The following is a 27,976-nucleotide window of genomic DNA, read 5'->3' as shown; positions in this document are numbered from 1 at the left end:
ATAACAAGAACACGTTTGAACTCTGGCCGCAGCTCTTGACTCCCTAAATTACTGGTGGCGCACGCACTAAACAGCCATGCAGCTGCTGAATGCAAACATACCCCGTATGCAAAAGTACATTCACATCACACTTTTCATGGAGTAAAGTTATGCTGTAAACCTGTAATATATACTAACGGCAAACTGTTGTAGACTTTTGTGCTTTGTTTGTCAAACGTGTTCTACAGATCATACTGAGATAAAAAAAAAAAAAATGATAATAGAAAAGTAGATTATATATATATATATATATATATATATATATATATATATATATATATATATATATATATATATATATATATATATATATATTCTTGTAACTGTCAGATGTGCAAGACATTGTTGAAAATATGCCTTAGTAAATTAATTTTTATGTTATTTCAATATACCAATAGAAGTTTAATCATTTGGGAACTGCTGTGTTTTATTAATAATTTTTAAACCATTTCATATCCTATTTGATGTGTGTTACACACACGGTGATTTAAATCAACGTGGGTTTTATTTCACAGGGAAATTCAGCTCACTCTTCACGGTAATTTTTTCCTCATAGCTCTCAGATCAGGTGACAGGTTGAAACATCATTAAAGAAAACAGTGGGTTATGGCAAAGATGCAGCTCTCCTTTCTTGTAAAGGTGAGCGGTTCTGTATTTTGACAGTTCTGTTGTGGGGGAAGGGGGCTAGCAGTAAATTGTGTAAGTTTCAAACTAAAATCTTATTCAGGTATATTTGGTAATAAAAATACTATTACCTAAAAGGCTCAAAACTACAAATTGTGTGCATCCCTTGTAAGTAGCTGCCAGTCTGTTTTTCATTCAATAGTTTCCTTCAGTTTTCTTGGCAGTTTTTGCAGATTCGGTATTCGGACGTATCTCATAAACTTGGAATCGGTGCATCCCTACTTTTATTTCAACCTTGGCCTTAGTCGTCGAGAAATGTTGCATTGTTCGAGTCATTTAAATGGAGTTGTGCTTAGTATTACAAAGGGTCTTAATCAAATAACTTGTACCGTCGGTAATTTTTTATTCATGAATTTGACAGGGACAACATACAAGTTTTAACCCTTATTACGTGTCATACGATGTACTGCACCCAGATTTATCTATGAGCTCTTTTTCATTGTTAAATATTAAAGTCAGATATAATTGAAGTAACACTGTTCTTGTTGGCAGAAACTGGTGAACATGGAAAACTACATGGTTGTCGATTCGTCTCAAGTGCATCCAACAGGGGTTTGTAGTAACTCCAGACACAATTAGATCACTGCTTCAGATACATACCTGCCTTTCTGCTGCACGGATTACACACACGTTTTTTTATTGGTCAAACTGTTGTCTGATGTAGGGTGGGATTACCGTCCAGAACCACGGAGACTTACATTTTCATTGGTCAATTCTTTTTTTTTGGTTGACAACATTCTTGTTTTGAGGAAGAAAAACATTTTCCTTCTTTTCGTGACAGCACTGTAATAACGATAAAATATAGGATTTTAAAACCCTAGTGCCTGCTACACCAATGATCCTTATACAGCCAACTGAACAGAAGTATCAGAAGCATGTGAAGTGTTGAGTTTCTCTAAAGCTGATGTGCAAATGGAACTGATTGACCTGCTACACGACTCAAAGGCAATGAGAAATGACATAACAAGCCTTGCGCTTTGGTCTCAGATTCCTGACCAGAAATACCCAGCATGAATTATTCGGATCCTCATATTGCTGTGAAAGTGTTTTTTCCTCAATGAAGCAAGTGAAATCCATGCATCGCAGTACTTTTACTGGTTCACACCTACATCAAGACTGGCAGAAAGTAAAACATTGCCACAGTTCACAAATACTGTGAAGGAAAAAAGAAAACTCATCTATCCCATTAAAACAGGGAAGCATTTGTACATAGTTACTTGAATGTACTCGGCATTTATAAAGGACCATAGCCAAATTGGACAAATATGTTTGCGTATGTCCAGCCCTCAAACTCTCACTGTTTTTTTTTTTAAACAATCCTTGAGTACCCCTGAACTAGTCCCTGCAAATGCAATTAACTTATAGTGGGAATACTGACGTAAATGATTACAGGCATCACGCTCCAGCAGGGAAACTATTAACCCTGTGTTGCCCAGTGTCCAATTTATTTGACTGAGAAAATAGGCATTAAATAGGTCTGGGAACATACCCAGGGCAGTGAAGGGTTAAGATCCTAGCAGCTCACATCTATTGGGTACATACTCTTTGCTACCACCCCTTTCAACGCCATCATCAGAGTCAGAGTCTGCTGCCTGCTGCTGCCTTGATGCTGCCTCCGCTTTAGACTTCTCTCCTTCCAGGTCCTCTTGGTTAAACCCCTGCAAGAAAACAGACACATTATATTTTGTTTGTCAAAACTCTGCCTTGACACAGTGCCGGTGTCATAAGGAATCAGTAGACCGGGGAAAAAGTGGATCACGCAAACACAGCACGGCAAAAGGCAGTGTGGCAGCAGTTTGATTAAAGAGGAGGTTAACTACATGAATCAACATTTTCTATCTGCTCATTTTATTTGCCAGATCATATGGTAATTTGTTCACACACCACTTTCTAGTGTCAAACGCTTGTCAGCTTTTTTCTGCCTGCAAAAATGTCGTTGTTAATCAAATGTAGTTGATGTGTGATGAATATTAAAATGGTTTTACACGTGAAAATGGTGTCATTTTTTAATCAAAATTAAAATGTCTTAGTACTATATTCTAATGAAATATAATCATACAATATTATTGTAGTATTGCAAGGTCTATTATTTTGTCAGCAGGCCTAGCGTTAACTCTCACAGCTTACAAAAGGCGAAACGTTAACATCCTAATTTAAATTTTTTTTTTTTAAAAAAACACACAAATGATAGCTAAATTAGCAAACGCGTTTCCTTTTTTTTTGTTTGAATAGGAACAGGAGTTATGTTGGAAAATAAAAATGAGTACTGACTGTAAAAATAAATGAAAGAACAAAGCGCATAATAAATACAAGTGCATCAGTGACTGCTGTGCATCGTGCCCCAAGTTAGTAACCGCACCATGGAGCTCAATTTTGTCCATGACTGAAAATCATGCTTTAACTTTTTGATAAATCGCTCAGTACTGCTTACACGTTAAATATGTAACAAAAACATCTGGAGTTGATATAACGTTTGTTAAACAAACAGACAATTAAATTCATTTTCAATGATTTATTTTTAGTTAATATATCAGATCAACTTATTCCCTGGGCTCGAACTACTAATTCCCCAGATGTAATACTAGTAGGTGTAAACCTTAGAAAAAAATGGAACCTCCCCTTAATTCTAGACGCTGATCCACTTTTTCCCCCCGGTCTACTTATTCCCCAGGACACCGGTTATCTAAAGACTCTAAAGCCAATTAGAAAATGGAGCAGAGATTTCCTTTAACCTGATTGGTCAATATGAGGTCCTTAACCTCTGTTAAAGGACCTTAAATGTGTTCTTTCAAACCATTTATTCTGTTTCAAATCAATCCGCCTGAAAATATGCAAAAATAGCATTACTTTACGTAATTTACCTTTTAGAAAATGTGTTCTAATACGCACTCTGAATATTGTCTTTCAATGCAGACTAAAGTGTGCTTCCTCGCTATCCTATATAGTCAATCTACCTATCTATTTACATTTAGTATAGTGCATAAAGTAAAGCCTTTGCAGTCAGTGGCAATACAGTAACCACACAACAATAGCAACTACTCTCCGGTTTGAATGACAAGTTGTAGAAAATCAAACAACTGAATGCAGACCGATTACTTTCCGCAACTTTATTTCAGCATATCATAACACAGGCACTGTGCTCTCTTCTCTAACAAAAACCTTATGAACGCATTGTGAACAAGTTACTAAATAAATTAACATTAACACATGTAGGCTACTAGATATTTATAAACTACAGAAACGTAAAAAAACCTGAAACTTATACAAATGTGTGCACTGAAATCCTATTTTATTCTTTTACATTTAAAAGGTCGAGAAAAAAAAAAACTGATTATAAAACACACAACCCCAAAGTTAACAATTTCAAAACAAAAATAGAAAAATCAGGGGGATTCATTTTTAATACTGTACAGGACTATGACAAGTTGGCTTGTGGATGACAGACCCAGAAGAAATAACCAACAACAAAAAGGCCAGTACTGCAGTGCGACACGCAAATGCGCTAGTTTCTTAATTCATCACAAATAAAAGGTTTGCACAAAACAGGAACAAACACTGAACTCCAAAACAAAACAATGGCCAAAGCAGACAAACAAAACAAACGGACACTGTGACCGAACAAACAAGTATCGTGCAGGTGTTAAACCAGCATTTTTTTTTTACCCTCTCTTTACCTGCCGACCTTTGTTCTGCCTCCGAACACAATAACCCCTTTCTCACCTATGATCACCCTATTTATACACCTGTGGCTGGAACCTTAATAAATCATGTAATCATTTATTCAATTCACGGCTCCAGCCACATTCCAAGTGTTTTTACAGGGAGGATTTTAACTGCCTCCCTATCACCACTATTCCACACACACACAAACCCACATCCCTGTGCTCATATACCAATATACATTAACTCCCCCATGATACATAACCCAAACTTCACAAAATAAACCTGTGATAATGAAGGCTGAAGTCTGACATCCAGCTGTGGCTTGTGGGGTTAGGACTAGAATTCTAAGAAACTTTTTCCCCCATGCGAGTGTTAATTTAAATATAAAATATAATTTGATTTCAAAAGTTTATTTTTTTTGTATTGCATTTTAATTAATATTCACTGTACAATGATTACATACACACAAAAAAAAAAAAAAAAGTTAAGCCTATAGCTTATATATATTTTCACAAGTCTAATTTAGGCTTTTTTTCTGCCGGCTGATATTATATAATATCATAATCTGGCTGCGCTGCTGGCGGCTGCAGTGTCTGTACTTGTAGTGGTGCCCATTCCAGCCCTCCAGCATGTTTTGCGGATAATGCCTGCAGTGGTAGAGCCTTAAGAACTCCAACGTTTCAATGGACTTTTCCCAGCCCTGTCCTCTCTACTATTGTTAGCCATACAGAATTCAGTAAATTTACAAACAATGTTGTTTAAGGTACTCAGCTCTCCACAGATGTCTTTGTGGAATTCCGCTAACTCTTTACGCATAGCAGATATCTCATCCTTCACTTGTGTTATTGGCTGCCAGCAAACTGGCGTTATTTTTAAAAGACTGAATTACTTGTCCAGGGGCAACAGACGGTACCAGAATAATTCTGAGACCCCCTAACATGAGGCAGGAAGAGCAGATACAGCTGTGGAACAATAATAAATTGTCGTATTTTTGTGTGACAATATAAATTATGTCGTATTTTTGTACTATTCGTTTGGGCATCTTCACATGCTGAAGAAACTTCTGCTTCCTCATTTGCAATGCTTTCCATTCTATCATTAAATTAAATATATATATTGTAAACAAAAACATAACTTAAATGATGCCCTATGTATTTAAATAGACAAATAGAAAAATGCCTGTCTCAGGCACCACCAATGTTTCTAATTCACCTGGTAAACTTTCTAGAGCTCACTGGTCAAATGTAAATAGGATATGTTGTTGTTGTTCTTTATTCAGTGGGGACAAGGGGTGTTAATCATTTAAAACATTAGTAAACGTTTTTAATGTTTCTGAATCGTTTAAACTGTCAGAGATATGCAGGTCAAATATTAAGAACAAGAGGGTGTCTGCAAATAACAGATGCTCAAGAGGTTATATTCACCTCCCAATGGCCAGCATGCTTTTGCTCACATGACTAGCAGTGTCATCTTCCGAGCTTGAAATAAGTGAAGCCCTGTCTGGGCATACTGCAAAAAGTCAAATGTAGACTGTGCTCTGCAGAGCTTAGTGACAACAGCATGGGAACAATGTTTAAGGACCGGGATTATGTTAACACGGTCATACTGAAGTGATCTTCTAGGACCTTGATCGTGTAAACATGATAAGAAAACCACTTTGATTTGACCACTTACAGGTCCACCATACTTTGCAATAGGGGAGGGACTGATGTTCGCTTCTTGGTAGTTTTTTTTTCTCGTGTGACGTCACTGAGAGGGGCATTTAGAGATTCGGCAGAGACAAAAGCAGAACAGAACATCACAGAAACTTGTTTAGAGCTAATAAAAAAGGGGATTTATAAATATCAATAAACACGTGGATATCATATACTATTTAATGAACTAAATGTATTAGGGTTTTTTTTTTTTTTTTTCCATATTACTGATAATGAAATGAGTTACTTATTTTATTTATAAATATATATTTTGAGAAAATACATCGAGAGTAGTGTCCATTATTGCTTATAAAAGACCCTAAGAATAAATGTGTATTATGTCATTGCAATCACTCAGGTGAAACAATGTCTTGTAATCTGCCCAAACATCAATATTTTTCAACAAAATTTATTGTAAGGCCCCTCAGGTTATAGAATACCACTTTTTATTCATGCATCTAAGTAGAATGCATAATAAAAATTACTTATATATATACTGTGTTGAAAAAAAGCAAAGTTTATATGAAGTTCTGAAGTACTTTAAATGTTCCCCAGAGTGTTCTGAAAAAAAAAGCACCATTGGCAAGATGCTACTGTAAAAAAATGTTGAACTTTTATAGACATAGTCAATTACAGCCAAAAAACACCTGGTCCTGGGGGAGCATCTCACTGAAAAATGCTTGGTCCTGAAACAGTTAATGTACATGAAAATAAAGTATACTGTACATACAATGTCTGCTTCTATTACTGGTGCTGGACCGAACGCAGAGGAAGTGGGGCCCTGACTAACAGCAATGCAAGTACACTACTATGAAATGCGTACTCCGGCTGAAAATATTACACTGTTGATTACTGAGGATACCGGATTCAACAAGATGATGTCTTTTGTTAAGCCAGATAACAGAATGCAGTGTTGTTTAAGAAAAGATTTTATGTTTATTTTTTGGTCTCTTTGTACTTGTCTGAGTGGCAGCAGTAGCAATCTATTAGTCTATTAATCTATTTTTTTTTTTTTTTTTTTAACTGAATACTGATCCTGCAAATGTCACAAATAAAATCAGTTTAGTGTAAACAGAACTAGTTACTGTCTTTTATATACAGTAAGTAGGCTATATTAGCGATTTGGATTTTAGCACTGTTTGAATAATTATACTGCGTAACATTTCTGTAATAATGCAATTAGGGGCTCGCGAGTGGCACATCCAGTAAAGGCACTCCATGTGGAGTGCAGCAAGCACCCTATAGCCTGGAGGTGGGGGGTTTAGGTCAGCCAGGGTGTCCTCCGCTCACCGCGCACCAGTGACCCCTGTAGACTGGACGGGCGCCTGCGGGCCAGCCTGTCAGTTGCCCACACTGTAATTGAGATGGCTGCATGGCGGACCTGCAGAGTGAAAAGCAGCAGATGGCTGACGCCATATGTTTCAGAGGACACGTGTGTCCGTCTTCACCCCTCCCGAGACAGCGGTGAGCCGTGTTGAAATAAACAATAATTGGGATTACCACAGGGGGGAGAAAATAAAAAAAATAATTGGCAATTCCAAATTTAAAAAAAAAAATAATGCAACTAATGCCCTCCAATCAAAACAGACCATTATTGTACCCCGGAGTGCTTCACTGTTTTTACACATTTATTTATATACAGGGCTTAATTTAATAATTTATTTGATTTCGTTTTATTTTCTGTCAAACAACTTAATGGGCTTTTAAACAGACCAAGCCTTCTTTTTTCATTTACAAGCAGAACATATAAACAAGTTCTCAACAAGCAGCTAATCTTTATTAAAGCTATAATGAAAAATAAAGTACTTTGCTGAACACACTTTATTACAATAGTTATTCGTAACTGTATTTACATTAATAGATGAGTTGCTTCTGTATTTCAATGAGAAAGTAAGAATTACAATTTAAAAGCCCATTTAGTTGTTTCAAAGAAAAAAAAAAAAAAACACCTGTAAATTACATCAACTTTACTGTTAACACGTTTCTCAGCTGTGATACACGAATGGCTTAACTGGTATCAACGCACTTAAGGAGAGTAGAAAAGCTGTGGTAAAACACAGAAAATCAGAAGACCTATTTATACACATATGTGGCAATTTATAGAAAGCTTTTTGTTGTAAAATAAGTAACACTATCTATAAATGTATATATTTTAATGTTTAAGCTAAATATTTTTTTAAGTTTAATCATTTAATAAAATGAACGAAATCTAGCACCCCTAGTGGGGACTGTGGAATAACCCCTTCCATCTGATGTTGGCTTTGTCTTAACTGTTTGCCAATATTATAAAAGCGCTTTTGAACATCTGATGATTTTATTTTGGCAGAGCCCAAACTGTTTACTAAGTGGCTATGGTAACCCATATTTAATTGTTTTTCTTTGTTTATGTAAATTGGGAACAACAAATGCACAATTTGAATTAATGCAAGTAAAAAGAGATTCTCATGTTGGAGAATACATCTGAATACAGCCTCAAGAACTGGTGGAGCAGACTCCATTTGAATTTCATATTACAGTGGAGAATCAATTCTCCTAAAAAATCTAATGTTTGAGAATAGAGCCCACTAACAGACAGCTAGCCAAACAGCTACAGTATTATTATGCATGAACATATATGGCTGCATTGAAATGTCAAAATATTAAATTTTACGTACTGTAAATTCCTCTTCCTCATCTTCTTCTCCAGACTCCCCAAAAATGTCAGCAATCATTTTTCTGAAGAAAAAATAAAAAAATAAACATTTTCATTTAAATTGTTTGTGTATAGGCTGGTAGTACTATAATTATTCCACCAATAAGGCAAGCCAACTACATGTGTATGTAACAAGTATAATTCCAAATTCTGGAGAAGTACTTTCCTAGATAAAGCTCAGCAACTGCTTAGCAATGCGGCATAATTTTGAAACTGCGATTAATATGAAAACAGCCAGGTACTCACTCCTCTTCATTGTCGGACTCACTGTCACTCCCGAAGAGTGTTTTCCCGTCCTTCGTGGATCCTTGCTTGTCCTCTTCATCCTCGCTGTCTGAACCCAGTGCCTTGAGCTTCCGATTGGTGTCGGATTCCTCTCCATCCGACAAGATGCGGCTCTTCTTCACAGCTGGGGTGGATCAACACAAACGCTACATTACAGACTGAAAGAAGTCGTGCCTCATTCAAATTTGAAAAATGATGTTTACGGGTTTCACGAGATACTACGCCCCAACCTGCAAATCCCTTTAGTTAGGTGACAGCAGAATACATTCTCTTTGACTTGCAGATCCTGCTTTAAGAGAACAGCAGATATGTGGGTTATAACCTCAGGAGTTGCATGCTGATTTAGCTCAACAATCCCTGCTCTCCTACCTCCTTTCTCTCTCTCACTTCTAGCAAGTTTCAGGACACTGCAATGTCTCTCTTAGGGAATTGTCCATAATTAGGCTTTCTCCATCAACATTTGATTTAGGGGCTCATGACATGTTGCATAGTTTCCATTCAAGATGAGTTTCCTTTGCATTTCTTAAATATTAAAAGCGAAGATCAAATAATCTAGTGTATTGTTTAATGGTATATAATGGCAGAATGTTCTGATTGATTTCTCATTCAGATTGGGTCCACTGAATACTTACAGGACATTTCTTCCTTCTCTTCATCCTCGCTGTCAGACAGGATCACCTTCTTCCGCTTTACTGAAATGACAACCACAGCACGGTTCTCTTCACAACAGGGGAAGTGCTTGGAGAAAGTAATACCATTTGGGGAAACTTGCTACAAACACACAAATAGCACTGCCATAAGCTTCACCCAAAACTTATAGCAGCAATTACTTCTGTGACTGCATCTGACTAATCTGAGTGTCAGGAATTAGATACTGTTTGACTATTAAAATGTTCTGATGTAGAGATCAGGGCATTCTTATCCTGGCACAGATTGCAAAAGCATACATAAAACCAACAATGAGCACTTCTTGGGTCATCTTACCTGGAAAATGGCCCCTCCCTTTTGTTCCTGTTATTAACCAATTAGCTGCTTCTTCTATTGACAGACATGCTTTCTGCCAGTAACATGACTAAGAAGACACCGCCAACTGAGAACTATTTTAGCCTAATGCAGTACTTAATATCATGATATAACATGAACAACATGCATTTCAAAACTTGTTTGAGACCTATAAAGCAAATTTAAGTGCATAACTTATTAAATTCATTTGTAAGATGTATGGAATTATTTTGTAAGCTACAACCACTTAATTTTTGTATTTATGTAGTTATTTTTAAATTTTTTTTAACAGCCTTTATGTTAACTATGAGTCAAGAGAAATGGACTGCACAGGAGCCAAAGCAAAAATAAACATAAAATTCCAGTAGCAAAACAGTAACAAATTTACTTCTGTTAACGAGATGAAAGAAGTGGTTTCCTTACCTGTTTTTTTCCCTTCCTCATCCTCCTCATCACTGTCAGCCAGTTTGCGGCGCTTGGGTGCCTCACCCTCCTCGATATCACTGCTGTCAACTTGTGATGGCTTTGCCTCGTCCTCGCTGTCTGAACTCACCACTCTCTTCTGCTCTCTGCCGTTCTCTTTGTCACTGTCTGCCTCATCATCAGATTCTATCCTGCGCTTGCGTTTCGAGGTGTCCTCATTTTCAGAATCGCTCCCTTTGCTTTTGGGGATCTCCTCATTTTCCGAGTCACTGTCTTTACTTTTGGGAGCGGCTTCGTTTTCCGAGTCACTGTCCTGATTTTTGGGAGCCTCCTCACTTTCCGAGTCGCTGCCATAAGGCTTAGGAGCATTCTCCTTTTCTGAGTCACTGTCCTGATTTTTGGGAGCCTCCTCATTTTCCGAATCACTGTCCTGATTTTTGGGCTCCTCCTCAATTACAGAGTCCTTGTCATGAGGTTTGGGAGCACTCTCCTTTCCAGAGTCACTGTCTCGCTGTCTGGGGGCATCTTCATTTTCTGAATCACTGGCCATCCTGTTGTTATGCCTGCTACTTGTGGGACCGTCATCTTCTCCATCGCTTTTCTCTTCCTGACAAAACAAAAAATGAAATAAGCGGAATACTGTAAGGGTGTCTGCTAAGAATTAAATAATACATAAATAATAATTAGTTCTGAGGTCAAAGAAGTCCTTCTAGTGCAGAAAGATGATGTAAGAGGTAAACCAGTCCCAAACAACCAGATGGACAACACTAGAGATGCATGACTAGAGATGCATGGCAGGCAGCATTCCCGCTAAGCTTTTTAGATACTGAGAAACTTGCCGTTTTGACTGGGAAAGGGTAAATTAAGTGAGAAACCTTCGGCCACGCATTAACCCTTTTAATATATTTTTGCTGCATTATACAATTTTGAAACAATATTCCAACAAAGTATCTCAACAATTTTACAATTTACTTTAAATTTAAACAAGACATTTATTGTGGCTCTGCCTCTGATTTTTAATGATCCTCTGATCCTATGCAGACCTGTCTGTTGTTACCATAGCTATAGACTGCATGCTTAACTGGTGGCATGCATAAAATTGCTTTGCACTACTGCATAACACCAGCATCTACACTGCCCTCAATTGTAATCATCTTTAGGGGCTACTAATTTTTCCATTCTTGGGAATACCAAATTCTGTTTTTCAAAAATGGCCAATTCCATTTGGTTATCAAGGCATTAATAATGAACTATGGCAATTGAACATAAATATAATGTTGGTAGTTAAAATAAGTACATTTAATAAATATCACTTTTTTTCCCCCAATCAGACTCTTGTTGCTGTAACAGATAGTAAAGCACCTGAAGACACTTCAAACCTGTCAATGTTTATAGACATCACTTGGCTCATTGCTGGCATTAAAATAAAACAGGAAAATCTAAGAGCTATATTAAAATAGTTCATAAAACCAAATGTCCAGCAGAGTTGTGAGAATCATATTTACAGTCTTTCACTAACACAATAGTTACAAATAAAGGCATTTTCAAAAACACTTGTTTAGCTTATTGCTGGCATTTACAATAAAAATAAAAAAATTAACAGTTTAGTAACAATCCAGCAATGTCATGCGAGAGTAATCCTATGTACAGTACTCCACAAATTAAGTTTAGCATTTTACTGGCATTGTAATAATAACCAGGGTAAAATATGAAAAATATAAGGCGTGTTGAATGATTCGTTGCTCTAAAACAGGTTCATTGCTATGTATTATGAAACCAATGGTGTGTAGTGTAGTGACTACATCATTTACACAGTAAAGTGATCAATTCCTTTAAGGATTGTACAGCTAGAAAAATAGTTTTCAGCTTTTCGTTGTCAGAAAACATAATTCAATTAAGAAATGGCCATGGTTTAAAATTATTAATTACAGGTTCATTAAAAGGCAAAAAAAAAGCTTGGAAAGAAATAAACTAAACAATAATGAAATACGCAATGAATTTAGTTTACTTTGGGAAAGCGCCACCTTGCGTGCAGTACCTTCAGTCTTAGTTTTTCAGAATAGAATGCAGTGCTTTGCCATTGTTGCCATCTTATTTGCTTTCTTATTCTTTACGTGTTTATGACTGGCATTATGATATTTAATGTACCGACTCATACATGAGCGCATGAATTATTGCAAAACTTTATGAATACTACTGCATCATCCTCATACAGATATTCAGATTTCTTTTAGCTCTGTCTTAGTAAAACATTGCTTTTTTTTTTTCTTCACTGGTGCAGCCGCCATGTTATTTCAACAGAGACAGTGAAGTCACGTGATCAATAAACTCGCAAAAATAAATACTGGACAAGGTCTGTCTTCTTCAATTACTATACACTTAAATGTGTATTTTTCAACCAATGTGATTACATTTTTATCAGTTTCAAAATGCTTGAGATGGCTTCTAAAATGGTCATTTTTTAAAAGGGAAATAAAACAAACGTCGTCAAAGTGTGAGTATTGTCATTTTTATTTGTTTACCTGTGTTTATAATACTACTATAATACTAAATAATGCAGGAAGATTGTGTGTCACTGATTTTAGTATTCTATTATACGACGAGTTAAACTGTAAAGTTCATGAGCACCACCGAGCTGCAGGAGAAAATCACCAGACGCCTGCTTTGCCCACCCTGTACCAGTAGATTTGATATTCATGATAACTTGCGAAAGTTAATGAACTGAGTGCGAAGTTTGTTGTCAGTTACTGTAAAAAAAAAAAAAAAAAAATGTGCGCATTTTAGCCTTAGAGGGAACGCTGATGGCAGGCACACTCAGGCATTAGAAACATGACCCAAAGAATCTGATACTCGGGTCACAGGTTTGACAGTACGTGACTAACACTAACCCTGGGCTATCTTACCTGCAGCAAACTCAGTTAACCTAAGATTAAAGCAATTGCAGCTAATGCTACATAAATCTGTCTAGCTCTGCACTTCTGTTTGCTACATAGTTCATGTCTTCTGGGTCATGTTACTGGCTGAGAGCATGTCAGTCAATAGGGCAAGCAGCTGGTTGGCTGGCTGGCAGGAAAGAAGCCATTGAAAGCATGGGGACAATTTCATTCTCCAAGTGAATGACCAAGGAAATCCAACACAAACTGAAAGCATGACTTGCAAACAGATTTATTTAAGTGTAGTACCAGCTTTACTATACTGTAAATTGTGATTCACTCAAAGCTGCACCTTTGAAACCTACATAACAAATAGAAGTACATAACAGGTAGAGTTTACAGCAGGGAATTCTTTTGTTAGCTACAACCACTTTAATGCTAATGTGTGAGAGGAGCTGATGCCTCCCACCTCCAAGGGCCACAGGAACCACCAGAGAAAGGGAAGGATTACCTCCGAGTGCAGTCCTACACTGCCTGCCTCTGAGCCCGAGCGCTGTGCAGGGCTACCTTCTTCTGCATCAGAGCCTTCGTGTTCATCCTGCACTGGAGTGGCACCATCATCTGAACAAAGTGGGAGCAGAAAACTTCTGGTTAGTGCAACTGAGCTTTCACAAACCAGGGTCATCTATTCAATTCAAATTCTCCTCAGGAGAGATGCAACGTTTAGGAGTTTCCCAAACCGAAACTGACATTTTCACAGAATTCCAAACCAAACGACAGACAAAACATAAAACCGAACCGAAAAGGGCATTTTGTGAGAATGCTTTTTAACTGTATGTCTAAACACTTGGCCGGCTGCATTTTCAAGAGCTCATTATGCACTTTTCTGCATGTAGACGGTTCATATTAACATCCGCTAATAAGTTCAATATAGTAAATAGAAAGTTATGACAAGACTTACCTGATTGATTCTGACAGCCCACAGTAGAGATAACCGTGTCTTTTTAGGTTTTGTAAAACCGTTTCATACGCAAACAGAGATCGATGAAACTAGAGATTTGAGTTAAAATAATAATAATAATAATAATAATAATGTTGTTGAGTCTGTCACGTCTGTTAAAATACTACAGATCTAATTCACATTTCATGAACTATCCAATAATGCTGCACATACTAAAAAAGCAAAATGCAGAAGTATTGAAATTAAATAAGATTTTAGTTGAGGTCCTGAACCATTGTGAAACTGGAATAAGCAGTAAACCAAACAAAGCTGCAAAACTAGAGAAAGGGTGTTTGGTAGTAATTTCAAGGGGAGCTGCAGCCCATTGCTACATGACATTTTAAATTAGACTTATCAGAAAGTATTGAAACATGCTGCCAAACACCTCAGTTGCTTTGAAACTTGTTGATTAAATAATTTCAATTTAGAAAAGCAAAACAGAACAACGGGGGTACCAGGAAAATAAAAGGTTTATGTCTCTTATATTATTTTATTCTTTCTACAGTCTAATTGTATTATACATTCATACGCTGCAGTAACACTGTATTCAGCTTATAAAAAAAAAAATTTAAAAAGTATAATCATGGTATAAAGTTCAATAATCCCTAATCCAGGTTTCCAATGGAAGTAGATTACATATAAAGTGAAAGCTGCTAGTGCACATGTACGTTAATTTTAGCTGTATGGCTAAATGTAAAGTCTGAATAACAATTAACTTCCACATTGAGCATAAGAGAGCATGTGGCACATAAGTGGAAAAGTTTCAACTAAGTGCCTCGTTACTATCTAAGCACAAAGACGACTATCTCACATTGCAATCACATGGCCTCCTATTTGAATGTGACTTTCCACTGATAGCTCCAGGCTTGTCTGCTATTGGAAGATGGGACATTTTATAAGCCCCCCCATCTCAGAAACCCAGATACAATGGACTGGAGATCACGTAAGATGGAAGCAGGTGCTGGGGAAGAGAAGTTTGTGACTTAAGGGGGATTCAAATCAGGTAAAAAGACACAAATGAACTAGATGGAAACAGGTCTACAAGAAAAGTTTGGGGAGTTTAAAACACAAATGTAATGAGTCTTCATGGAAATGCACTGTAAATCAAACTGACCTAGGGGAATGGTGTTGGAAGGAATTACTAAAATTTGAACAAAAAAAAAAAACAGTAACTACAGAACTTCAATATTGTGGTAACTTATTGAAGCTTTTTGTTCTGCTATTTTAATACATGCTTGCAAACTTGATTCAATGTTGGCTGATCCTAGAAAAGATTAGACAGTTGTTTGTATTAGGCAGGTGTTTGTATGGTCACTGAGCTTCATCTACACCTGCTGCTGTAACACCACATTAGAAGTTAAGTTTAATTAAAACTTTTAAATTGCAGTGGACATTAAACTTAGTTTAATTTCACAAACAATGAATATTAATCCAACAAACTGCTGAATGTTAAAATGGTAGGTTCAGAATATATTAAACAATCAAGAGTAGGGTCGTTTACAGCACAAGCATTTAACACCGTAAAACGCTGCCTATTTTACAAGTGTTAAATATGCAACTTAATCAGAAGAAACATTAACTTGATCAAAGCTGGCTTAACGCTTTTAAAAACTTGCAACATAAGAAAACCTCAAATCTGAGTGCTACTTAACAATAGAAGTACCAGTAAAAACTGCTTTCTGAATGAACAAATGCACGTAATTGAAGTTAGTGATTTTATAATTGAAATTAATTAATGGTAATTTAAAGTAATCGAACGGCCTTAATGATCTGATCCGATGTAATTTAGCTTTTCTTAATGTTTCACCATTAATTTAAATGAAATTGGTAACGAACAATAAAATTAATACTGGGTAATTTTAAATATTCAGATCTATGTAAAGTAAAATTCCAAAGCGTTTTGAAAGATGTTTGTCATGTTAAGGTACCAGTAAGAACAGAGAAGATACAGTTTATTAGACTATGTAAAATCACGAGGTTTCAAAAGTCTCATTCCGGTGTAAGGCGCAAAGAAACATGGGTTAAGTATTTATGTAGCGTGGAGGAACTGTATAAACTTATGTAGCGTCACAGTGAACACTGTCACTGATATCAAGAGATTCAGGATTGGAGGACTTGTTTCAGTGTTCAGTGATGGGGTGGAAATGAGGCTACCATTGCATAGCAGTTCAATCCTGTTTATGTGAATAAGACGCACCTGACTATTTGTCAGATGCTTTCGTCACTGTTACTACCCATGAAATAACATCCGAATGATACTGCTTAAGTGTGTAACTTTAATCATGGAAAAGCTTCGGTCAAAAGGGAAGGGGATCTGTTAACTAGCTGTTATCCATAACTACAACCTTAAACTTCACGCAAATCTGATTACTAATATAAATTACCTAAAATTGGTAGTGTAGACTTAATGAATACCTATATCAAATTAAACAACAATATGTACTTTAAAAGTCACAAGTTTTGTTGGTTTGACGCAAACAATTGCACTGGTACAGTAAACACTGACTTATTCACAGCCTTTCTTTTTAACCGAACGTTTATTATGATGATGATGATGATGATGATGATGCTAGGTTAATGTTAAGAAACATGCCTGTTTGACCAACGTAATTACCTGAATGGTTTCCGGAGAATTCGTCCTCTTCTCCATCCATAGTTGTTGTATTCCTTGTGTGTTTTATGCTCGTTACTGTTGCCACCCCGGACACCGCACAAGTGTGGACTATTTTGGGGGTATGTATTTGGATCCGACAGGGCCGCGGGGTTCTGCTCCCCACTCGATAGTCAGTTCTAACGCAAGCCCACAATAACCAGGGTTAGGTATTAGGCCACGTTGCAGAGTCTTAACCTTTGGTCGTTTCTCGCTTGTAGTTATGACCGATTAGTATTAAACGCAGTGATCGAGCACTGTGTGTTTGAGAAGGACTGTTCCTTATTTTCCAGATCTCCCCAAGTTTAAAAGGCGAGTTCCCCAACTCGCTTCCTCACTCTTCCAAAAATGGCGACGGATTGACCTCATATTGCACATGCGCTGTATTCAAACCATACTCGAGGCGCACAGACAGATGACGTATATTAGGGGTCCGCATGCGTACTCGTACAAACGCCAGAAAGTTTCTGGCTTTATTATTAACGAGAAACCAAAGATCGTCTATATGTAAGATTTTGTGAAACTTTTTTTTTTCAGACTCACGTCACCACCAGCAAAGCACAATTGGCTACGTGCACGTCATACTTCCGCATTTAGCTATACCGGTCAATTCTGTGTTGTCTGCTGCTGTAACTGCTGAGTCTTTCTAGCTGTTATTTTCGTGAGCGACTTAATTTATTATCATCAGATATTATAATGGACCTCTTGTATACGATAGTTCTTCCTGCATGCCACACACATCACTTGTTTGTCTTCATGTAATTAATCTCCTTTGTATCCTGTTAATTCCACAGACACTCGATTTTGATTTCTTGTACTTTTTGGTATTTTTTGACTACATTTATGCAATTTCTGTTTTCAATTGAAGACACGTATATAGTAATCAAAATAGCTGCATTCCTAGAACATTTGGTTCAATTTTTTTTAACTGTTTATTTTTAATTTTAGCTGTTTTTTAGTTTATTGGCGATATGCTTTAACAAGTGGTTTGCGATGTTCAGCTGAACATTTTTACTTTAAATTCCAAGTCTACCAGCTGTGTCACAAATAATTGACTGCATAAAGAATAAGAAAACGCCACAGCCATAACTGCTGTGCGATGTCAGAGGCATTCACACGCTTCCATTCAGCCATACCCTTGTGAAAAAATAGTACTTGGTATACTTCTTAATATACTTAAATTATACTTTAATGTACTAAGTGTACTTTTATTATACTTGCATAATATACTTTATATTGAATTACTACTAGTGTACTTAATACACTGAAAGTATAATTTGTATACTTTCATAATATTAACACTGTGCTGTTGATACACTTAAATATGTTTTTTTTTTACTTTAGATGCAGTATGCTTGGTGTCTTTGTTATGTAGGTAAAACAACCCATATAATCAGAAAACCCATCCTTTTAGTGTGCAGTGTTTTTGACAAAATATTTATATAGGTTCTCTAACTAAAATGTACAACATTTAATAAAATATTCAACCAAAAGTTTAAAATATATAATAAAAACCACTATCCTCTTAATTCAATTATAAAACCATGACTGCATTTTTATATTTTAAAATGAACAATGAATGATACAAGAACAACTAGCATGCTGTCATTTGTAATTGATCTTTAGATTCCTAGTTTTATTTCATTTCAAACGTGGTATTTTAACTTGTACAGAAATACATTTGTGTGAGCAAATGAATCCTAGTCCCGACCTGTGTGGGCACTGGATCACAGGAACAGTGTGCCCTGCGCTGGATGGTTTGGCAGTTCATTCCAGGGTCAGTTGGAATCTGGCCATCCAGGAAGGGGGTGGAGTCACAATACCAGAAGTCATCGCTTTAAATACGGTAGGTGATGTGTCAGTCATGGATTGGAGGATATGTGATTGCACTTCCTGATGAAGGGGGCGTGACTAAGGGTATTTCGGGGGAAGTGACGAAGCGAGCTGGTCCTTTTGTTATGGTTTTACAAAAGAACCAGGAAGGAGTAAAAGTGAACTGAGAGTTTACGTGCTGTATTCTGTCTGTCTAATTGTTACTTGTTTGTTATTGTTAGACGGTTAATCACTGGGAGCTGTCGTTACGAGGCCAGCTCTACACTCGGACAACACTTCACCACTGTTCACCATTCACTGTACTTCACCGCATACACTGATAAGCACTCGTTCTGGACTTGTGACCATGTTTGTTTGTTTTATTTGTTTTTTGGGACTGTACCCCTTGGTAATACCTTTGCAATACACATTGTGTAGAATTGCGAGCCCACAACACCGCCAAATAAAGGAGCTGTTTCGTTCAACTTTAACTGTCTTGTGTTGTTCCTGAGCACGGCACCATCTACACCTGCGCACTGCAATCTACCTGTTCACACATGGTGTCAAAACACGGATATGGATGTCACTGCATTAACAGTGCTGTCGCACGCACTGGCTCGGACAGGAGGAGAAGGAGTGATGGAAAGAGGAATGATACACAGCGCTGATTGAGAGGGTTGGACTCCTAAACACACCCCAGTCACTAGCAGGACCTGTGATGGCACCCTCTAAAGCAGGGGAGCAGAAAATAACAGCAGAGGATGACCCGGAGGGGTATTTGGTTGCCTTTGAGTGGCGGTCTACCACCACGTTATGGCCTAATGAATGCTGGGCCAGTCAGCTGGACTCCTGTTAAAGTGGGGAAGACAACGCCACCTGTCAGGCAGTGACTAATGAGGAGGCTAACCAGTACGACCTTGTCAGGGCAACGCTCCAACCCCTGAACATCACAGTGGAAACACATCAGGTGCGTTTTTGGGGGACCCGCCCCAGGGTGATTGCTCAACAACTGTGTGACCACATGGTTCACTGGCTCAGCCCGCCCACAAAACAGGAGTGCAAATAGCTGAAGCCATTGAGTTGGAGCAGTTTTGCCATGTGGTTGGTGCCAAGAGCCAAGGATGGATTCGACGCCACAACCCCGACACCCTAGAGGCCACAGTCAAACTGGTGGAAGACTACGAGGACTCCCTGGTCTCCAGTCGAACAGGACTACTGAGTTCTCCTTCCCCACCAAGCAGCAGGTCCCACCACCTCTCCTTCAGCTGGGGGGGGGGGGTCTTGTAGTATTGATGTGATGGTTGGTAAGGCGAGTACCCAGGCTTTAGTGAACTCAGGGTGTGCACAGATCTTAATTCAATCAGCCCTCTATAGCGGTGTGTTGTGGCAGCCACAAGGCCAGGTGGTGATTTCCTATATTCATAGAAATATGGTGACATACCCTACCCTAAAAGCATATGTATCGATAGTACTGATAGAAAGCCACCTCATAGTGGGGGTGGTGGAAAGGTTGCCACACGCTGTAATTCTGGGCTTAGACAGGCCAAACTTTAAACGGTTAACCCTTTAGCGGTCCTTTTATTCAGCGCTTGTCAAGTGCGTTGGATCCAATTTTATTTTCACCTGCGCTGTTTATTTTACATTTTTTTTTTCCCCCACCAGAGTGAAATAGTTTCAAAAGGCCCTACATATCAAAAGGAAATCTGTACTGCATCTCCAGCCAAACCCCACCCCTTGTTCGCTGTATTTCACATACCTTTTTATAGACATGCATACAGATAAATCCTCTCCTGATCACTCATTTTATCACCAAACTCCTCCGAGATAATTCACGCACAGGCGGAGGGTGGGAGCAAACCTGGAATCTTTTGCAACTCCAGCATAGCACCAGTACTGCTGTACAAGAGCGCCGTCTCCCGGAAGGTCAGTAATCACTGAAGGGCTGCACAGTCAGTGCGGACGGTGATGAAAGGGAGGCCGCACAGGTAGTGGTGGAACTGGTGCACCCCTGCGGTATTGGCACGATGCTTTAGTGCAGGTTCAGGTTTGCTCCCGCCCTATGCCTGTGTGTGGATTGCATCTCCCTGTGTGATGCGCCTGCCTGCGTTAACCGACAACGCTACACTATTAATGTTTCCAAAAGTTAGACATGTTCATCTAACAGTTGTGCTCAACACCTGCAAATGAACTGCAAAAAATGTTGTACAGCTGTTCATAAACTAAAGACACTAGGGCGCTGCAAAAGGGGGAGACTCTGCTGGTGTATTCATAGTCCTGCAGGAAGAGGGCAGTAGTCGTCCAATATCTGCCTGTGGGTTATGGCAGTGACACAGAGAAGTGTGTGGGCTTTCCCTCTACTGTTTCCTCAGGTCTGTCCTAGGACGTACCAGGGGTACGGAAGCTCGGGCCGAGAACGGCCAGCTCAGAGACAAACCGGGAATGCAAGTGAAAAAACCATGGGCAGACCCCTGTGTGTTTATAAAAGGCTGAGAACAGGAGACCCGGGCCGTGCGGGTAGCAACAGCTGGAGTAACTCTGAGTGCAGCACCTTTTGTTTGTAGTTTTGATTATTGTGTTTTCTTTTCATCTTTGTTTTTTGGATTATTGTTTTGAGCACCTGTAAGTGCATCTGCACTTGACCTGTACCACCTGTGGTATTTCCGTGGTTCTGTTTTTATCATCGTTGGTAGGCAGACCATGGTCAACGGCGCCCTCTGTGGGCTAAGAAGTAAAAAAAAAAAAAAAAAAAAAAAAAAAAACACCCTGCAAATAAAACTGGGCATCTGTGTGGTGTTTCCAAGTACAGCTGTATGTCTCCTATGTCAGTGAAGTACCCACCACCCTTCCACAGATGCATTACATTTATATAAAAAACCCATCTAAAATATTACCCTTTTAAAAAGCTGTTATTTTTAAGTTATAAGCATTATAAGATGACACAGCGGAGGCAGCGAGCACAAAACAAACACATTTAAAAAATGGCTGCCATTTGTTTAGAGGTCAAATTGGTGCAAAATCTAATCACGACTTGGTCTGATCATAATATACCTTAGTTTCCAGTTTGGAAGAAAAATGGCATACACAGTTGTTATGGCAACAATAACCATAGAAAGTAAACCAAGCTATGCCAAAATATTTTGCCCGACGTGTATTGCAATCATGCTAAGAGGAAGAAAAATGAGTTATAAACTAATAATGTGGCAGGCCATAAGTTTAAAAAAAAAAAGAAAAAGTTGTAATGGTTACTTCAGTTATTTATTCTGTTAATAATTATTTCAATTACATAAGAGTAGATGTTAAAACTTCATGCTGATTTGAACTCTGCTCTTGCCAATAAAAGTGCCAACTAAGATGTAGCTTTACAGTAAACTAATGTGATCCATCTGCATCTCCCCATCCATTTGCGTTGCTTTCCATCTGATGATAGATATCCTTCTGTCTGGTGTTGATGGCTGAAGTGTAATGCTGGCTCCAGGGATCAGCTTATTTTGCCTCCCCAGCGCATTGGCACACACAATGGCTGCGATGCTGGCTCTGGGGATCAACCCATTGCGGTCTTCAAGTGGGCACCTTCCATCCTCTGTGTTTCGTCGACTAGCCTTCGACACATCCAAGAGGACTCGACAGTGATTCTGGCATCACAGCATCTGGCATTGGTGCACTTAAACTCCTCGGTTAGAGCTGAGACTGGTAGCTGCAGTATTCCTTTGCCATAAAGTCCTACTCTGCAGAGGCAGTGTGGAACTCCCAACCATTTTCTGACATATGAACTGATTAAAGCTTCCAGCTTCTCGACTGTTGTTAAGGAAACCTCATACACAGTCAGTGGCTAAAGCAGTCTTGGCAGTAGACCAAACTGAAAGCACCAGAGTTTCAGTTTGCCTGGTAAAATGATGCTGTTTATGCTCTTCAACCCTTCAACTGCTTGCTGTTTAATATGCATGCTGGAAAACTTAATGGGTTAACTAACTAAATGGATTTGGAAGTGGAATTACAAGAGTTTTCTCAGTTAATTCAATTTGTATGCATTTGTATGGATAAACTGCAATGTATATATACATTTTATTGTGAATCTCTACATATTCTCCTACAGTGACCAGCTGCTGAATTGTCATGGAGGTTTGAAAGTTACAAGGCCTTTAATTTTGCAAATCATTCCATCATTTAACTCTACAATCAAGCTGTTTCTTTTATTCTGATCCTCTGGTAGGAATGAAACAGCATGCCATTCATGATGAACCAATTGTAATATCAGTAACTGTCTGACCTTACACCCAGTGATTGCTCAATTGCAAGTTTATGCAGGACAGAAATATTGTGTTGTGCTGCAGGAGGACCAAAGACTCTTACAGTTTCATTTAAATGTTCAGAATTGGCAGTTTCTGTATTGTTGTTCTGTAGTTCACAGTAGAACTGTTACCCATCCTCATTCATTATGCTTTTTTTATCCTTCTGTGGTTAACTTCTCCGCGTTAAGAATCCCTCAACAATCTATGCTGGGACATGCATATACCACTGAAGTACTTACAAAGTGTTCCGTTAAATTATTCAAATGAAAATATTGAGGTTGCCCAAAGAGGTCCCCAGTTTCTAACAGTGTTAACAAGTGAAGATTAAGTGTCACATGTTCATTTCCATGAATTTGTAATCAGACTTTAGCGCTAATTCGGCCAAGTCCACATCACACAGTTTTACATTTTCTTGAAGAACATAGATACCATAAACTACAAGAAAAACATTCCAGATGTATTTATTTATTTATTTGCAAAACACAATCTAACACACACAATGCATAAAACAAAAGGAAATCCCTCCATTCAGAGTTTTTTTCAATCCAGTAATGATCGTGGTGTTCTAGTCACCTCTACAGGCGGCTGAATCTTTGTCAACTTCTGGTCAATCAGTTGAATTTTAGTTCCTGTGTACCACCCATTTTCATGACCACAAGAATCAAACCATGAACCAGCTAGTGGTCTAGTTATACCTAGGCAGAAACTATGCTGATACTCTGGTACAAAGCCATTAATCACCTGGAACTTGTCAAGCTTTATTAAAGGAGATGGAAATGGACTCTGAACCCCAAACACTGCCTCTCTCTGTATGTTATAATGCTCTTCCTCCGTTCTATGGGCAGGCTCTGGTCTGCTATAAGGATATGCTACAAACATCACAGCCATACACACCTTCTGATAAGTGGCCGGGCAACAAAATCAGAACTACAAACCAGTAAATACACTTTTGAAAGATGTTCCCTACTTTGTGTGTCTTTTGTTTCCAATGACAAAGCCTTGGTCACAAAGAGAGACAACATGTAGACACTGTTTTGGCCAAATCTGGTATTTTGAACTTCTGAAAACTGGAATTCCATCAGAGTTCCAGAGCACGGTCAGATCATCCTCCTCTAACTCTCCACTTCGATCAATCTTCTGGTACTCTTCTCCATATTGTATATCACTACATACACCCTCCAGTCTGACTTTTTTTTGGACAGATTGAAATTATGATACTCCAGAAGCTCTTTTAATCTGAGAGGATACACTCATCACAAGAAAAACAGGCACTATTCAAATTTAAATCTGCATCAAAATCAGATGTACATGCACTGCATTGTGTTGGACAATTTTGCCTGGTTCCCAAGTAGTTTGAACTAAATGAACAGTAAAAATTAGGTTCATAATGTCAAAACTCTCCATAGGCTTTTTGAAAAGGATATTGTGTTGTCAGAGCTAATCATGGGAAATGTTCGTGGAGCAATTTAAGTAGATGTTCGAGAGCTTTTTCAGCCAGTCTAAGAACGTTTGACATCAGCAGAAGCAGACTCTGTTCTTTATCAGGGTCGAGAAGCTCAACACCATCATTTTGTTTTTTTTCCCCTAACATTTGGTTCCTCTTATAAAAAGAAAGACAGTAACAACCTGACTTATTATTCCGTTGAACATTACCAGTAGGTACCACTTAAAATAGGGATTTTCCCTTCAGTAGCACATTGGATATAATTAAAAAATGTATATGATTTTTGTGTGCTTCTTTTTGCTTGAAGCTCAATTAAATAAATCTTGCCACAGAAGCATAATGTTTAATTATTAATTATGGATCCGACAAAATGTTATTGTGCAACCCTGAAATGGAGGGTTTCTGTCAGCTCAGCAAATGGGATATGTTGCCACAATATTCTTTGGACATCAACGTCACTATCTCTAGGCCATATTGTGGTGGGTACATTACATTTAGATTTTTACTTTTAGTCTTTGAAAAAAGTCTCTTCCTCAGAGAGGATTTTTTTTTGTTTTAGAAAAATAGGGTCACTGATATTATAGTGAATAATTTTAATGAATGCATTTGTAAGGCTACACTTTAGTAGTCATAGTTGTTTGTTTTCTTTATTATTATTTGCAAGTTTATTTATTTAATCACATTTTCTTTTGAGCACTTCTATGTATGTTGTACTCGTTTTAGTATATGAAAGGACATGTTTATTATTTTATTCACGTTTGCTTTGTGCCCTGGTTTGTTGATTTGATTTCGTAATATTCACGTGTAGTATTTCGAGTAGTTACACCGTTTGCCACTGCTAATCACCCCTCTCTTTAACCAGGTTACCTGCGAATTAAGTAATTCACTTGTTGATCAATCTGGAATGGCTTTAAAAATCAGTCTCGTCAGCACAGCAGCAGCGATACACAACAACTGCTGCTGTCATTTTAAGACAGTGGTTTTCAAACCTTTTAGGGCCCCGTACCCCTTTCCAAAGAATCTACCACGACTACCACGCACCCCCATCTGAGATACGGTCATAATATACCTATGAAAACAGAAAAAAAATGTTATTTTCTAATTAATAGGCTTAAGTAGTTATTTATGTTAACTGAATATATATTGTGATGTATTCTGACCTTTTCAGCCGGAGTCCGTGTTGTTCTTTCAAACAGGTGTCTGTCTCTTTAATTACACACGATACAATGGAAGTGCTCTTTAAACGCCGTGGCGTACGTTTATTAGCAAACTGATGTTTCAAACAAACAAAAACACAAAACAAAACCTAGCCCTTCTTTAGGCGCTAACTAAACTGGTTAATAGTAGTTCTATCTAATGCAGGGCAGGGTAAGCCTGTTCCCCTGTTTAAATTAATTCCATAAATCACCTAATCCAAATCACATTCAAGCACTTTTGTCAGAACCCGTACCTTTGTTTCGTTAACAGACAACTCTATTTGTCCGACACACCTTTCCACTGTTCAGTTTCTTTTCTCTCTCTCCCCTGAACACACCAACTGAAAACCTTTTTAACCCCAACTTGATCACTCGCATCTGATCAGCATTTGCCCATTAACTATACAATTAAGCAATTGTTACATTAACTATACAATTAAGCAATTGTTACATTTGTCATCATACAATGTGTGTGGCTATCCCCAGGGTCCAAAAGCCTCCAAATTGACGTTTGGTATATACACATCATCACAATATATATATATATATATATATATATATATATATATATATATATATATATATATATATATACACACACACACACACACACATTACTGGTCAAAAGTTTTAGAACACCCCCATTTTTCCAGTTTTTATTGAAATTTAAGCAGTTCAAGTCCAGTGAATAACCTGAAATGGTACAAAGGTAAGCGGTAAACTGCCAGAGGTTAAAAAAAAGTTTAGGTTACCAAAAACTGAAAAATAATGTACATTTCAGAGTTATACAAAAAGGCCTTTTTCAGGGAACAAGTAATGGGTTAACAACTTACAGCTGTTCTGCAGCAATGGAAGTAAGTTAAGCCTTGAAAGTTGATGCTAACAATTCCTACAGCTGTCCCAACTTTTGTTGATTACTTACAAACCCTCTGTCTGTATAAAAGCAGTATTGGAACAGACTGTGTTACTACATCCTGTTAAGCATTATTTGGACAGTATTGTACTGCAGGAAGTAGTATATTGCTATCATAATGGTGAGAAAAAGGCATTTAACAAAGGAAGACAGACAGACCATTATAACCCTTAAAAGTGTAGATCTTTCCTTTAGAGAAATTGCAAAGAAAGCCAAGGTGTCAGGGAATACAGTTTCCAACACCATCAAAAGGCACTTGGAAAATGGAGGAAACTCTGACAGGAAGAGGTCTGGCAGACCCAAAGCCACAACAGAATCAGAAGACAAGTTTTTGAGAGTCAACAGCTTGCGTGATAGGTGGCTCACAGGACAACAGCTAAACAGTAGTCGAAGTAAGCAAGTCTCAGTTTCAACTGTGAAGAGAAGACTTTGAGCTGCAGGTTTGACAGGTCAAGTGGCAGTAAGAAAGCCATTGCTAAGATGGCAAAATAAGAAAAAGAGGCTTGCCTGGGCCATGAAGCACTGCCAGTGGACTACTGAAGACTGGAAGAAGGTCTTGTGGACCGATGAATCAAAATCTGAAATGTTCGGTTCATCACGCAGGGTTTTTGTATGCCATCGAGTAGGCGAAAGGATGGTTCTTCGGTGTGTGACACCAACTGTCAAACGTGGAAGAGGAAGCGTGATGGTCAGGTGCTCTTTTGCTGGATCCAGAGTCGGCAACTTACACAGAGTGAGTGGCACCCTGAACCAAAACGGCTACAACATTTTGCAGCGCCATGCAATACCCTCTGGTATACATCTAGTTGGTCAGGGGTTCATCCTACAGCAAGATAATGACCCAAAACATACCTCCAGGCTATGTCAGAACTACCTTAGAAGAAAAGAACAAGACGGTAGGCTTCAAATCATGCAATGGCTAGCAGTCTCCAGACTTAAACCCCATTGAGCTGGTTTGGGATGAACTGGACAGGGAAAGAAGTGCAATACATTTGTGGGAACTTCTGCAACAGTGTTGGGAAGAACTTTCTGAACAATATTTGATTTCCATTGTAGAAAGAATGCCACAAGTGTGTTCAGCTGTTATATCTGCAAAAGGTGGCTACTTTGAGTCAAAAATTTAGATTAAATTTTGTTAAACAAAATGATTCCATGATTTCTTTTTTTTTTATCTCCAATTGTTTATTTGTTCTATGCTTTAATTTCACAGTACATTGAGACATTAAACTGCGTAAATTTCAATACAAACTGAAAAATTGGAGGTGTTCTAAAACTGACCGGTAGAGTGTGTTTGTGTGTGTGTGTGTGTGTGTGTGT

At 38.1% G+C, this 27,976-nt stretch overlaps 1 protein-coding gene across 3 annotated transcripts in view; it reads right to left on the bottom strand.

Moving 5' to 3' along the window:
* Positions 1 to 17,384, bottom strand: part of LOC121327198 (protein IWS1 homolog) — a 45,319-nt gene extending 27,935 nt beyond the window's left edge. For 2 of the 3 annotated variants that reach the window (XM_041271073.1, XM_041271072.1), the window contains exons 1-7: positions 16,970 to 17,384; positions 13,867 to 13,976; positions 10,483 to 11,089; positions 9,690 to 9,749; positions 9,019 to 9,181; positions 8,735 to 8,795; positions 2,266 to 2,381 (exon numbers count right to left, since the gene is read on the bottom strand). In XM_041271073.1, coding sequence (XP_041127007.1) covers positions 2,266 to 2,381; positions 8,735 to 8,795; positions 9,019 to 9,181; positions 9,690 to 9,749; positions 10,483 to 11,089; positions 13,867 to 13,976; positions 16,970 to 17,009 — 1,157 coding nt within the window. In that variant the 5' untranslated portion in view covers positions 17,010 to 17,384. The remainder of the gene's footprint in view (positions 1 to 2,265; positions 2,382 to 8,734; positions 8,796 to 9,018; positions 9,182 to 9,689; positions 9,750 to 10,482; positions 11,090 to 13,866; positions 13,977 to 16,969) is intronic. The other variant, XM_041271074.1, reaches the window with a different exon arrangement.
* Positions 17,385 to 27,976: the final 10,592 nt, after the last annotated feature.

This window comes from Polyodon spathula, chromosome 14, assembly GCF_017654505.1.
Source record: "Polyodon spathula isolate WHYD16114869_AA chromosome 14, ASM1765450v1, whole genome shotgun sequence".
Lineage (NCBI taxonomy): Eukaryota > Metazoa > Chordata > Actinopteri > Acipenseriformes > Polyodontidae > Polyodon > Polyodon spathula.
This window is presented reverse-complemented; position numbering and strand designations above follow the sequence as displayed.